General features: G+C 34.9%; 1 protein-coding gene across 1 annotated transcript; it reads right to left on the bottom strand.

Annotated features, from left to right (window-relative positions):
• Positions 1 to 539: 539 nt before the first annotated feature.
• Positions 540 to 2,026, bottom strand: LOC142341081 (E3 ubiquitin-protein ligase RMND5A-like). Its single transcript, XM_075391943.1, has one exon. The coding sequence runs from the start codon at positions 1,942 to 1,944 to the stop codon at positions 760 to 762; it is 1,185 nt and encodes a 394-aa protein (XP_075248058.1). The 5' UTR covers positions 1,945 to 2,026; the 3' UTR covers positions 540 to 759.
• Between the last annotated feature and the right edge of the window lie 10,899 nt (positions 2,027 to 12,925).

A 12,925-nucleotide genomic window follows, 5' to 3' on the forward strand; every position in this document is an offset into this window, starting at 1 on the left:
AAAAGCGAATTTTTGTTAATACACCGTTTTCTCACTCTACTTAAAATTTAGATTGAAAAAATTTCACGCCACAAAACCACTTTCTTTCTCGCTCCATTTCCTGTTTCGGCGTGACCAAAATTATCCCTCCAATTTGACTTCAAAAATCATGAAAATGTGTGATCAGATCTTGAAAAAAAGATAGCGCCCCAATACAGCTCAAATTCTTTGAATTGTAAAAAACCAAAAAAAAAATGTAAAAGGCCAATAATAGCCCCAGATATCGCTGTGCGGCTGTTAATTATCAATTACGTGCTGGTCACAGTAACAGGAAATCACATAATCGACAAGAAAAACTGCAACATTAAACCAGAAAAATTCCACTTTCACTACATGTTTATCCAGTAAATCTTATTGTCAACTGGGTCGCCAACTCTAAGTATGGTCGCCGCTATTTTAGTACATCAATTCTTCATTGTTTTCTTCCTCAAAATAAAAAGTATTCTGCATGAAAAAAGCTTAGAGACCTTCGCTCTGAAACTTATATGAGAGTAATAGCGTTTCTTCGAATACTTTAATAACTTCCACAAGTAAATACATTTTTGAAGATCAAGCAGGAAAGCTTTTTATTTAAGTTTATAACTTTTCTTTACTGTAAACAATTAATCAACGACGCTATAATTATGTAACGTGAACAGAACTTGTTTTGCAATCTAAACATCTAAAATCAATCTATCTACTGCGACACGAATTGGTAATAATAACAATCAGTTAATAAAATCAGAAATTGATAACTAAAGCGTTTTTGGCGCTCTGCTCCACAGGACAGTAGGGACATTTCATTTTGCTGTGGGTGGATGAGATTTTGTTGAGAGCTTCCTTAGAGATGATATGACCACAAAACAACCTCATCGCTGGGTTATCGTCATTTGTGGGCTGTCTCAAAATTGGACACGCCACTAACGAATGGTACTGGCAGAGTTTCAGGTTAATCTCAATCGGTAATTCATCTCGGACGTTCCACAGACTTCCAATTTTGCCCTGAGTCATGACCTGTTTCAGGTTAATCAGGCTGGGCAGAAACTGGCATCCCGATTCTATACAGGTTGACAAGTGAGACTTTTCAGACTGGCCAAAACCAACCATTGTGCATAAATCACCTGTTAAAATGTCAATCAACTGATTGTAAATTGCCGAATCGTCTACAAGCGTCTTTGCATCTTTATTGCTTCCCGTAATTCCTCCTCCTTCCATTTCGCTGCTGGTCGAGATAGATCCATAAATCAATAGACCCATCAGCTGCTGAATTTCATTAGTATGTTTGGGAGTGAATTTTGAGAAGTGAGTTGATAAAGAGAGAGCCTCGGTGCGATTGCCGTTTGATACCAACTCCATAAATCTCAATTTCAGGAGGTAAAATTCTAAACTGCTCGAAATGGCAGACAACTGAAACCTGAACTCCTCAACGAATCTCACACAAGGCTCAATGTTCCGCAACTTAAGTGCATTTATTACATCTGACACACGCGTGAACAATTCCTTCTGTTCATTTCTCATCGGAATTTGCGATTCCTCAATTAAACTTTTTGCAACTTCTAAGTGACCCTGCCTTACCAAATGATCGCACATAACCTGATGCACAAGTCGTTTCTTCTCGTCATCTTGTAAAAATCCAGCACTCAGCAAATGTCCATCCTGGGCCACAAAATTTTTATCAATTGCTTTGCCGATCTTGCATATATATGTGTGAAGTTCTTTGTGGTCGTTAGCCATTGAATATGCGACTGTTTTTAGCTTGGCACAGTGCTGAGGAATGGCTTCTAAGTCTTGGGTCTGTAATTTTTCCTTGCAGCAATCAAGAACATGATCGGATTCTATTCTGTTGCGGCTAACTGCTTGCGAGTACGAGGATATTTTGGACAATAATTTGTCAATCTCCCGCTCAACCGACAAACAACCGTCCATTACAGCAATTATAATCTGAAATTTCACTTGTATTAAATCTTTAAAAAACTCTCCGTCGTAAATCAGTAAATCTTTAAATAAAACATTTCAGCAAATCAGTGTTCCATCACGGGTTCTTTTTGTACCTTGTTCAACATTGCATCATGGCATGATGTCTGATGGATCTCTATACGTTAAATGTTAGATGCATTATAGAGAGTGAAGAGAAACGAACAATGAAAACCCACTTAAATCAGAATTTTAATTCATTGAACTATAGTGAAGTGAAATCTATTTGGTTTTGTAGAGCAGCTACTAACTGAATCCAATATGAACACATTTGAACTTTTCAAGAGAATTATTTCAATTCGAGAAGAACATTTACGATCTCAAAAGTAATGAAGTCAGAAGACTAATGGGCAAAAAAATGAAAACATTAAATAGTCTGAAATATTTACAAAGCGAGACTCGGTGAGACAAATGAACGAAAAAAAGCATTAAGCAGTCACTTTCAACTCAATATCTGGTCAAATCCTTGTTAATAATTTCCAGTTTCTGCCGGGCAACAAACATGGGAGATTTTGAAACCACTCTCGTCAGGCTATGCAAACTATCGTCAGAGCAAAATCAAGCACATTTTTCACAAATGGCTAAGACAACAAAAATTTTGTTCATGAGTAGGAGACGGGAAAATATAATTTACGGTAATTCACTCCTTTAAAATTCTCTCGGTCTTTCGGACCTCATTTCAACAATTCAGCGGAAAACAAATAAGTCCCAGGTTCAGATAAGTGCTAACGTATGCAGCAGATTGTCAAAAAAACTGATAAAAAATTGCTCGCCACAGAAAGCGAATTTACGTACCCACAATATCAATGGACCAAAAGCCTAGTTTCTCGAGTTGCTGATGCTATTTTAAGAAGCTATTTATAAACCCAAATTGCTGATTTCATTCCTCTCGCAACGCCTGATTAACAACAGCGTTCATTATACACGAGACCTTGTTGCCCCTGCAAAGTTTAAAGAGAACCTTCAAATGACCTTAATATTAGTGCTGAAAAAAATTGGATTGGGAAAGTCCATTATAACAAACTAATCACACATTTCATTTTCAAAAAATTTAATGACGATGAGCCAGCTCAAGGAAAAACTTTAAACAACAAACAAGCAGCTAAAGTATAGTTACTGGAAAAATTGTTGGTACATCATCTGGAAAAAATTGTTACGTAAGAATACTCCCTTTTCGTTAACTTTACTGCTGTGCCCTAACGTCGTCACCGTCCCCCCCCCCCAACTAACGCCGTTGAACAAGTTGACGACGTTAATGCACAGCAGTAAAGAGAACAGCAGACTAAACGTCAGTACGAAAATAGCACAAAAAGATCGACCGGACTAATATAATTGATATAAAAAAATATAATTGAAACTGCGCGTCACAAACAAAAGAAGAAATTGATCTATCAGCTTTGCGGTAACCAAAATGCTCAAACCGGGAATGCAATTCAAACGAAAAACTCAGCTCACAGTTTTGCAGCTGTCGTAAAAAGAAGAGAAGTCAGAAGTCAGCTGCATAGAAATTTCACAATTACATACACCTTTGAAGTTTTTCTTCCTGAGGACAACCTATTAGTTTTTATGCAATAATCAGAAGATATTCATTAATCACAACTTATCTCTTAGCTGGAATCAACTATTTGTCACTCTTATCTGGGACTTCTTCTAGTATTCTTCATCTGGTGAGACCAATCCAATATTTTCCAAATTCACAATTGTTTCACTTTCATGTCTTTTTTAGGTCAAAGTTTTGAATTGTTTTTTCTCACCGTTTTATTTCCCGAATGCGTCCTAGTGTATTATAACCAAGCCCAGTGTATCTAGCGACAAAATGGCAGCGGCGGTTGTAGCGAAAAGGAACAAATATAAACTCATTCAAAAAATTTTAAAACTAATTTTAAGACTAAAAGATCATCACTCGATACTAGTAAGTTGCAACAGGATGAAATAACAGAAATAAAAAAACATAAAAAACAAGCAAGTAACTAGAGAACTCCAAACAGCTCTAGACAACAGCAAATCCCTATATGACCAAGCAATGTCAGAAATTATTTTTTAAGAGGAAAAATGAGAAAATGTCGACAAAAATTATTGATGGCAACAGATACCAAGAAACTAAACAAGTTTATGCCAACAACAGAGAGTTTTTTCCGAAGTTTGTACCACGATTTACAAAACATCTTGTCATATCAGACAGCACGTATAAATTTGTTAAACAGGGCGATATAAGTAGTGAAACTGCAGTACACTCATAACCTTCGGCAACCATAAGTGAAGTTAATATTATGGACTCTCATACGGCTGGAACAAAACCTGAAAGCCTTGTTTTTCATTTGGGACACAATGCTATTGACCAAGGTACAGATGGGAAAAAAAGGCAGATGAGCAAATGGATGAAATAATCAGTAAGTGCTTAACTAAATTCAAGCCCCATAAGGTTGCTATAAGCCGAATTCCACAAGTTCAAAGTGGATTATCCGGACGGGACTCGAACAACCAAGAAATTGATGCCTATAAACAAGAAATCAACAGCATAGCTGACCAAATTAGAGGCGAATTCCAGTGGTCCAATGTATACGTCCTCAATTATGGTCTTGAGGCAAACGATATCAGACAAGATGGTGTGCACCCAAACATGAATGGAATTCAAAAAATAGTCAAAACTTTGCAGAATCTTACGAAAAATATTGGCTACAGCTGTCCATCAAACTATATATCGTTGAGACAAATGCGTCCTAAACAGCAAAAACTATATTTTTTGGCATTCAAAAGGGGATGGAATAACTTCAATAGTCCCAATGGATTCTTCTGATACGTTTGGGTAACTTAATTCTTAGTTCTTTAATAGAAACGTTGAATGTTTCTTTTGAAGAAAACATCAGTTTTGTTTGTGATTTCGATAATTGGCTTTGTTTGTAAAGGGGGGAAGTTGACTTTTTCAAAAGTTACTCAAGTCATACTAAAATACAAAAATTTAATTTTTGTCAGATTTATTTTAATAATTCGTTTTCACTAGGGTTCGGTTTCCTCAATATTACCTTTTTATTATCCGTCATATCAATTATTCTGCATAAAAGTGAAGACCTTGAAACAAACCCTGACCCAGCTCAGATAGAAAAATTGAAAACAATAGACCAGTACTACAAAGAAAAGAACAGATCAGACGATGATCCCAAGTTCTGGCACATGAATTATAGAAGCCTAAAAAATAAATACAAAAAGTTATCAAATTTTTTAACAACGCTCGACCAGTTGTCTTTCCTAGCTGTTAAAACGAAACATGAATAAAAGAGAACTATAATATTCCAGATTCTTTTCTATGCAGTAGTCATCAATTTATTCACCAGCCGAGATCATCCTTAACTGAATTAGAAAGAAGGGAGGTGTAGGCATATGGATACCCAAGCAGTTTTCAATCAAAATAAGAAAAAACTTGAACACCATCAACCGGAGTTTTTTGAAACAATATGGATAGAAGTAACTGAGCCTCTGAAAGAAAAACTGCCCATAAATGTGGCGTATTTTTAAAACGCAAACCTTTCAAAATTCTTCATTGATGGAATGACATCAGAAATTTCAAATTTTTGCTCTGGCACTGACAATCTAATCCTGTCTGGAGACTACAACATAAATATACTTAAAGAAACTGGGAAACAATTACTAAACAACTTCATTGTAGATAACGGGCTTCAGTACCTGAACACAAAAAAGCAGCATGGACAAATGGAGAAAAATTTTCTTTAATCGACCACTGCTTTATTTCTAAAAATCAAATCTTCGAAACAGATATAATAGAGTCAATACTTGAAAATGATTATTTCACTATTGTACATCAATCATCATTGACATTAGAATGGAAGCAGCAAAAGACGGACTATTTTATGCGAGATAAAAGGAGATAAACAAGAAGTAAGCATAGCCGTGATATTGCTTTGCAAGACTGGTCACTAATGTAAAAACATGAGCAAATCCAATTTTTGAAAAATTTATTGAAATATTTCAAAATGTATTAAATAGTCACGCACCTTTGAAAAATATAGAACCGAAAACAAAAAAAGGAGCACAAAAGATGGCTCAAAAGAACTGCGTAGTCTCAAAAATGAAAAGCATAAAAGTTTTCAATGAACGAAAAAAATCGTAATCAAGAGCCCTTCAACAGTTACAAAGTACTGAGAAACAATATCAATAGAAAATTCGGTAAAGCATCTGACGATAATACAAAACAATTTTTCGAGAATCTCCCAATTTCAAAAGAACAATGGACTTTTATTAAAAACTAAATTAACTCAAATGAACAGACAGAAACAATTGCAAACCTGAAAGAGGGCCATAACGTAATATCAGATGAACACAACATTGCTAACTGTTTGAATAATTGTTTGGCCCATCTTGGACTTTACAAGGGCAAAAAACTTGCTCATAAATTGCCTTCTTTTAATTTCAAGGGGAATGAATTCAATTTCAGGCCAGTAACGACAAGAGAACTTTACAAAGTTATTGACAAACTACCAACACAAAAATCAGCTGGAACAGGGTATATACCATCCTTAGCATTGAAAGATTGCATGGTGTTCATTTGAACCCATTTACAGTTTGCTATTAACGAGTGTATAAACGCAAACAAATTCCCTGATATTTTAAAAGAAGCCTATGTCACTCCCATCTATAAGAAAGCCAACATGCATAACCCTGAAAACTATCGACCAATTTTGGTCATACCAACATTAGCAAAAATTTCCGAAAGAATTCTCGGAGCAAATGTCCGAACTTTAAGATATGAATAAAATATTTAACAAAAACTAAATTGGTTTCCAAAAACAAAAGTTGTGTCTTAATACAAAATTGCCTTACAGAGAAAATAAATCATTACGTTGAAAAAAAGATATAGTCTTAACAATCTTTTTGGATTTAGCGAAAGCTTTTAACTCAATATCCTTAGACAATTTCATTCAAAAAATTGAAAAATGTTTTTGGAGAAAACGCAAGAACCTTATTGAATTTATTTCTAATTAACAGGAAACAGTGTGTTAGAAACGGAATAGTTGAATCCGACTGGACAGCTATAAATCATGGTGTTCAACAAAGAACTGTACTAGGACCACTAGTATTCATACTTTATGTAAATGACATCGGTGAGGAAATAGGGAAAAGTTCGAATGTTTTACAATTTGCAGATGACACAGCAATTTTACGTCATCAAAAAATGAACAATGTTTAAAAGCAAAGGCTAAAAACATTGATGGAAACTGAACAATATATGAAACAAAACAAGTTACTTCTAAATGAAGGGATAACAGAAATAATGGTTTTCAAAAAAGCTTTTTACTCAATATCCTTAGACATTTTCATTCAAAAAATTGAAAAATATGTTTTTGGAGAAAACGCAAGAACCTTATTGAATTTATTTCTAATTTACAGGAAACAGTGTGTTAGAAACGGAATAGTTGAATCCGACTGGACAACTATAAATCACGGTGTTCAACGAAGAACTGTACTAGGACCACTAGTATTCATACTTTATGTAAATGACTTCGGTGAGGAAATAGGGAAAGTTCGAATGTTTTACAATTTGCAGATGACACCGCAATTTTACGTCATCAAAAAATGAACAATGTTTAAAAGCAAAGGCTAAAAAACATTGATGGAAATTGAACAATATATGAAACAAAACAAGTTACTTCTAAATGAAGGGATAACAGAAATAATGGTTTTCAAAAAAGAAATGTTACCAACTGTCAATTGCGTTGAATTTAAAAGTCATTGATTGAAACCAACAGATGAACGCAGATACTTAGGTGTTATTCTCGACATAGATTTGACATACCAAAAACAACTTAATAATGTGATCAGTAAGATGGCTTTAGCTATCAGATCAATTTGGTACGCAATCAAATACCTTTAAAGGCTTGAGCAAATCTCTTTAGATCACTTGTTTTATCGCATTTAGAATTTAGCGCATTTGTTTCCAAAGTTTGCCATCCTATTCAAATGACAGAATAAACAAACAAATTAAATGGGGCATAAAAGTTCGCTTTTTTCGAACAAAACGCTCATATACTACTTCTTGAAAATGAAATACTACCCGCAGAACTTCAAATAGCAAAAATTTCATTAGAGACTTTTCGATATTGTCCAACAAAGAAACATACGAGACCCAAAGATATTAAGAATAATCGGAGAAGTTGAAATTAAAGTAAAAAATCGTAAATATGATTTTTCTCTCACAACGAAATGTAAATCAAAATGGAGTCAAAATTCAATTATAATGTGTTATATATGGAGTCAAACTTCGTTCGGAAATGGAATCAATTTCCAAGACCTCTAAGGAAGGAAAAATCAAAGAAAAAATTTTAAAAAGAATTAAAAGAAGAGATGCAAAAAAGACACGAACGAGTTCCAATGAACAAAAAAAATTGAAGGATTTTAAAGTTTATTTTTATAAAAAAATTCACGAAAACTAGAAACTGAACCTTTGTTTTTTTAATATTATATTTAGTTATTCAAGGGAAAGATGTAGTATGTTTGATTTAAAATATTACAACATGTAACTTTAACCTTGGGGTTATTGGAATTTACATGTTTGAGATTTAGAAAAAATAACATAGTAGAACTAAAATTTTTTGGAGCTTACTATAAAAACCAACTATTAAGCTTCGTTGCACTAACAGCATTCCTCAACGAATGCCAGGCATAAGATAATGCAGCGTTCTAATAAAGGCACAAAAATTATTAATTTAGAAACCCAGAAAGCCTTCTTTTCAGATATTCTTGCACTATAAATTAGGGAACAATATTGATTGCAAAATGCCTCTACTATCCAGCATTTATATCCACTGCAACTAGACGGTTAATTTGTATACTAAAAGAAATCTAAACTAGATAAGCATAAATATACTTAGCAACAAGGCAGAAACAGAAAAAACGACTAATAGAAAACTTGAGAAAAATAGCACGGCCAGTCAATTTTGCCACAAATTGGGCATCAGCATCCAAACATGCGCGGTTACTAAATATGCCAGAGACGCATTACCTGGCACATCTTGAACGTTTGAAAGCGTCAGAATCAACAAAAGAGTTCAAAATGGAACACTACCTCGAAATGGCTACTGAAAAAAAGTTTACACAAGACCTTCAAAATCACTACTGGCCACAAAAAACAGTTTATCAAATAATTGATTGACTAAGCTGAGAGCAGAACCTAGCTGATCGACTTCCGAATATAGCTGCAAACTATGATTACCCCCTTCCTCCCTGCAGCACTGTTTATCCCGTTTTGAGGACGAAAAGAGAATTGGTCACACGAGAAAACGGGTCTCTTCCGTATGAGCACCTGTAGCCTATTGGGTGCATATTATTTGCACCCCCCAGACGCACGTTCCATATTTCTACATAATGATTTACTATGTAATGGCACGTGCTCTATAACTGGTGGGAACACAACGTACTGGGGGGCACAAACGGAAAAGATCCGAAAAGATCCGCAAAAGATCCGAAAAGATCCGGAAAACAATAAAACGGACAGCAATTGCCTACAAAAAATTGCATTAAAGCGACCAGCAGGACTAAAAAAATTGCTACGAACTTCACTTGAGAGCAATGAAAAACGAAGGGCGCAGCAACATGGCTCCTGAAAGATTACAGCTATAAAAACAATCACTTCTTTATCTGCTCTTATCCAAACGTTATTTTGTCGCAAAGACACTTCAAAAAATTGCGCAGAAAACTCTCCAAAAATACTGTTCCTTCTTCGAGTCGAACAGCGCCTCAATGCATTTCAAATGCTTTGATTTTTTAAAAGCACAGCCCTAGCGAACAGCAATTTTAAGTCCTATTTTTAAAATTTCTATAATTGTTAGATCTGTTCAATCAATCTGTTCAATCTGTACCTCTTATTGGATTGAGTTATTTTCAGATAAAAATTCAATTTCAGTGAAACCAATGATGCAACACAGATAAAAGCAGCTAAAGAGCGGCATACGAATGCTTGTGGTGTGCAAAAATACAAAAAAGTCAGCTTGTAACAACGTCTGATTGACTGCAAAAAAGTTTTTTTTTCTGCTCATCGTTAGGCATAATAATGCGTCAACAATTCTGAACGCCAAAAAAATCTCATTGATCCTCTTTTTTAATAGATATATCTAGAATTCCAATGTCTTCTTTAACTCCTGGACTATTAAATCGGTTCTATAATTGGTTTACCTCACAAAAATTAAGAGCTCAAAAAATCCTGACAACCATATACAAGACCATAAAGCTTCAGTGTACCTGTGAGAAGCACGAAGGTGCATCATCTTGATTATGGTTGCCAAAAAAATCTTAAAAAATATTTATGCACCAGCTCTTTAAACATCTTTTGAGAATAAACTCTAATCAGGATTTTCTTAAAACTGGTTTTTGAACGATATAAATTTTACCATGTGGTCATCCATGCGACCATGAACGTTAATGGTCATATAGATCGTTGCCAAGAAACCATGAACTTATTAAACTTTTTCAAAGTTTCAACATACTTTTTACCACCAAAATATGCCATAAGCACTTATTTCACGCTTTTGAGCCTTAGTTTGAAATTTCGTATGGTCAGGTCTATCGTTGCCAAGTTTTCCCGGACACCATAAATGGCTTGGATATGGTTGCCAAGATTTATTTATGGTGGTCAACCCGGTAGACGACGAAACCAACGCCGACAGTACTGCAATATAGCTTTGCTTAGCTTATAGTTTGGTAGCTAAGATACAGGCTGGAACAGCAGTAAAAACAATCAAATAGCTTGACTGCATATCAGTTATCGTTTTGACAAAGAAAACCCAAACTCAACAACAAATTAAGTGACGCTTCCATCAACATCTACCAATGATGCATATTTCTCAACAACCAATCGAAATATTGATCAAAGTAGGTTTGCCTTCAATTCAATCTGAGGAAAGATCAAAACTGCAAGGTGCTCATGATGAGAATTTGAGTAATATAGCCAGAAAATTGCCGGCACAGCTGCAAAATAGACCTCGTGAAGTAAAAAAAAACAGGCACAGAAATGATACAGTAATCGGCGCCTCTTAAAAAACATACCCGGCAGATTGCCGGAAAATAGCCGCCGTTGATTCCCATAATAAAGATTGGGAATGAAAGAAGAGAAAAAGCTAGTGAAAAATGATTTTCTTAAAAAAATGTTGAAGTGCAAACTATTTTGATGTCATTTCGGAGCTGAACATACTCCTGTTCCGTAGTGAGACGACACAGAGGCTAGTATCAGTTTCAATAAGCATTAGAGATGAAAACTAAGAACAAACTTTGAGTAACGGGCATCTAAAATCGGGCTTTATGGGTTTATCCCGTTTCTATTTCTGATTTCGTTTTTTAATACTGACTCCGTTCATTTTGAATTGCTTTGCTGAGCAATTGCTTTCTAAAAACACTTTGAGCAGAATGAGAGAAGAGTGAAACTAACCTGGAGAAGACTAAAAGATTTCACGCAAAAAATTGAACAAGCTGTGAAATGAGGTAAAGCGAAAAATGTTAGCAGGACAAGTCCTGACGTACAATTTAAAGAAATTCCATTGACTAAACAGAAAACTAGAACTAGAACGGACTATGAATGGCTTAGGAAAACCATTCAGAAAAAAAATCCAATCAAAAATCGAAAAAAAGGTAAAAATCAAAGTGAAATTGCCGCATGTGAACAAAAAACCACTAGCGAGAAAGGGAATTTTGTTCATACACCGCTTTCTCACTTTACCTTAAAATTAGAGCGAAAAAAACTCACGCCGCAAAACAACTCGCTTTTTCGCTCCACTTCGTGTTTCGGCGTAACCGAAATCACTACTCCAATTTGACTCAAAAAATCAAGAAAATGTGTGAACAGATCTAAAAAAAGACAGAGCCCCAATACAATTCAAATTCTTAGAATTGTAAAAAAAAATAGGAGCGCTATAATAGCCGGCCGAGAAGCACAGGCGGCTATTAACTAGTAAAAACTTGAGTTTTAAAAAAGGAAACTCATTTTGTTGAATGAGGTAAGTCACGCATGATAAAATCTAGCCTTGACAGGCGGGGAAATTTAATTCAGATTGTGTGTATCCAAAAGAAGTCTTCTGGTTGCAACAAAATGGAGAAGTTCGAGCCCGCGATCTTCTGGATAACAGTCAGTGACCTTATCCACAGAGCTACACCGCCTAGAAAGACTCCAAATTAGACCACGCAAAAAGCAAGAAAGTCATGCATACGAAAGATCTAGAAAAAAACGTAAAACGAAAAATGACCGTCAGACAACAAAACAAAAAAAACCATATTGTTCTGTCAAATTTAAGTTGACCTCTTAATTTTATCTGGCTTTTTGGTAAGGTTGCTATATAATCATGTAATTTATTTAGCTTGTTTCAGTGATGCTCAAATCTCGTTAGGAGAGGGATGTAATTTTTTACCAAATGTTTTAATCAAATCTTGTGCTGTAAAGCTGGATGTTTTAAGACAAAATACAATGGTTTCGGCTTCAACTACCGGATTGATTGAGAACTTCCGTCGCTTCCGGATGGCACACTGATAGACTCACTGCTTCCGGATGTCACACTGATAAACTGACCGGGCTAAAAATTATCATGAAATAACTCATAATAAAGGTATCAAAAACTTAGAACTCCACAATTAACTCTGCGACCCAAAAGATATATTGCGAAAGCACAATGAAGATAAAATTCTGTACAGAAACTGTACTCACAATGCAGAAACTCACAACGTAAAAACTGAACTCAATTAACTTTAAAAGCTACAGTTCAGTCTTAAAAACCTGAAATTTTCGTTTAGCCAATATAGCAAAAAAAGTCAAATTTTCTCATGTTGAAGATATGATAGCAAACGTGAATTGAAACTAAAGCAAAATTTAAATAAATCAGGAAAATGACAAGAGAAATAGTAATACTCAAAGAATCATTTAGTACCAAGACCTTGCCCC

This window comes from Convolutriloba macropyga, chromosome 6 (assembly GCF_964194025.1).
Source record: "Convolutriloba macropyga chromosome 6, txConMacr16.3, whole genome shotgun sequence".
In the NCBI taxonomy this organism is placed as follows: domain Eukaryota; kingdom Metazoa; phylum Xenacoelomorpha; order Acoela; family Convolutidae; genus Convolutriloba; species Convolutriloba macropyga.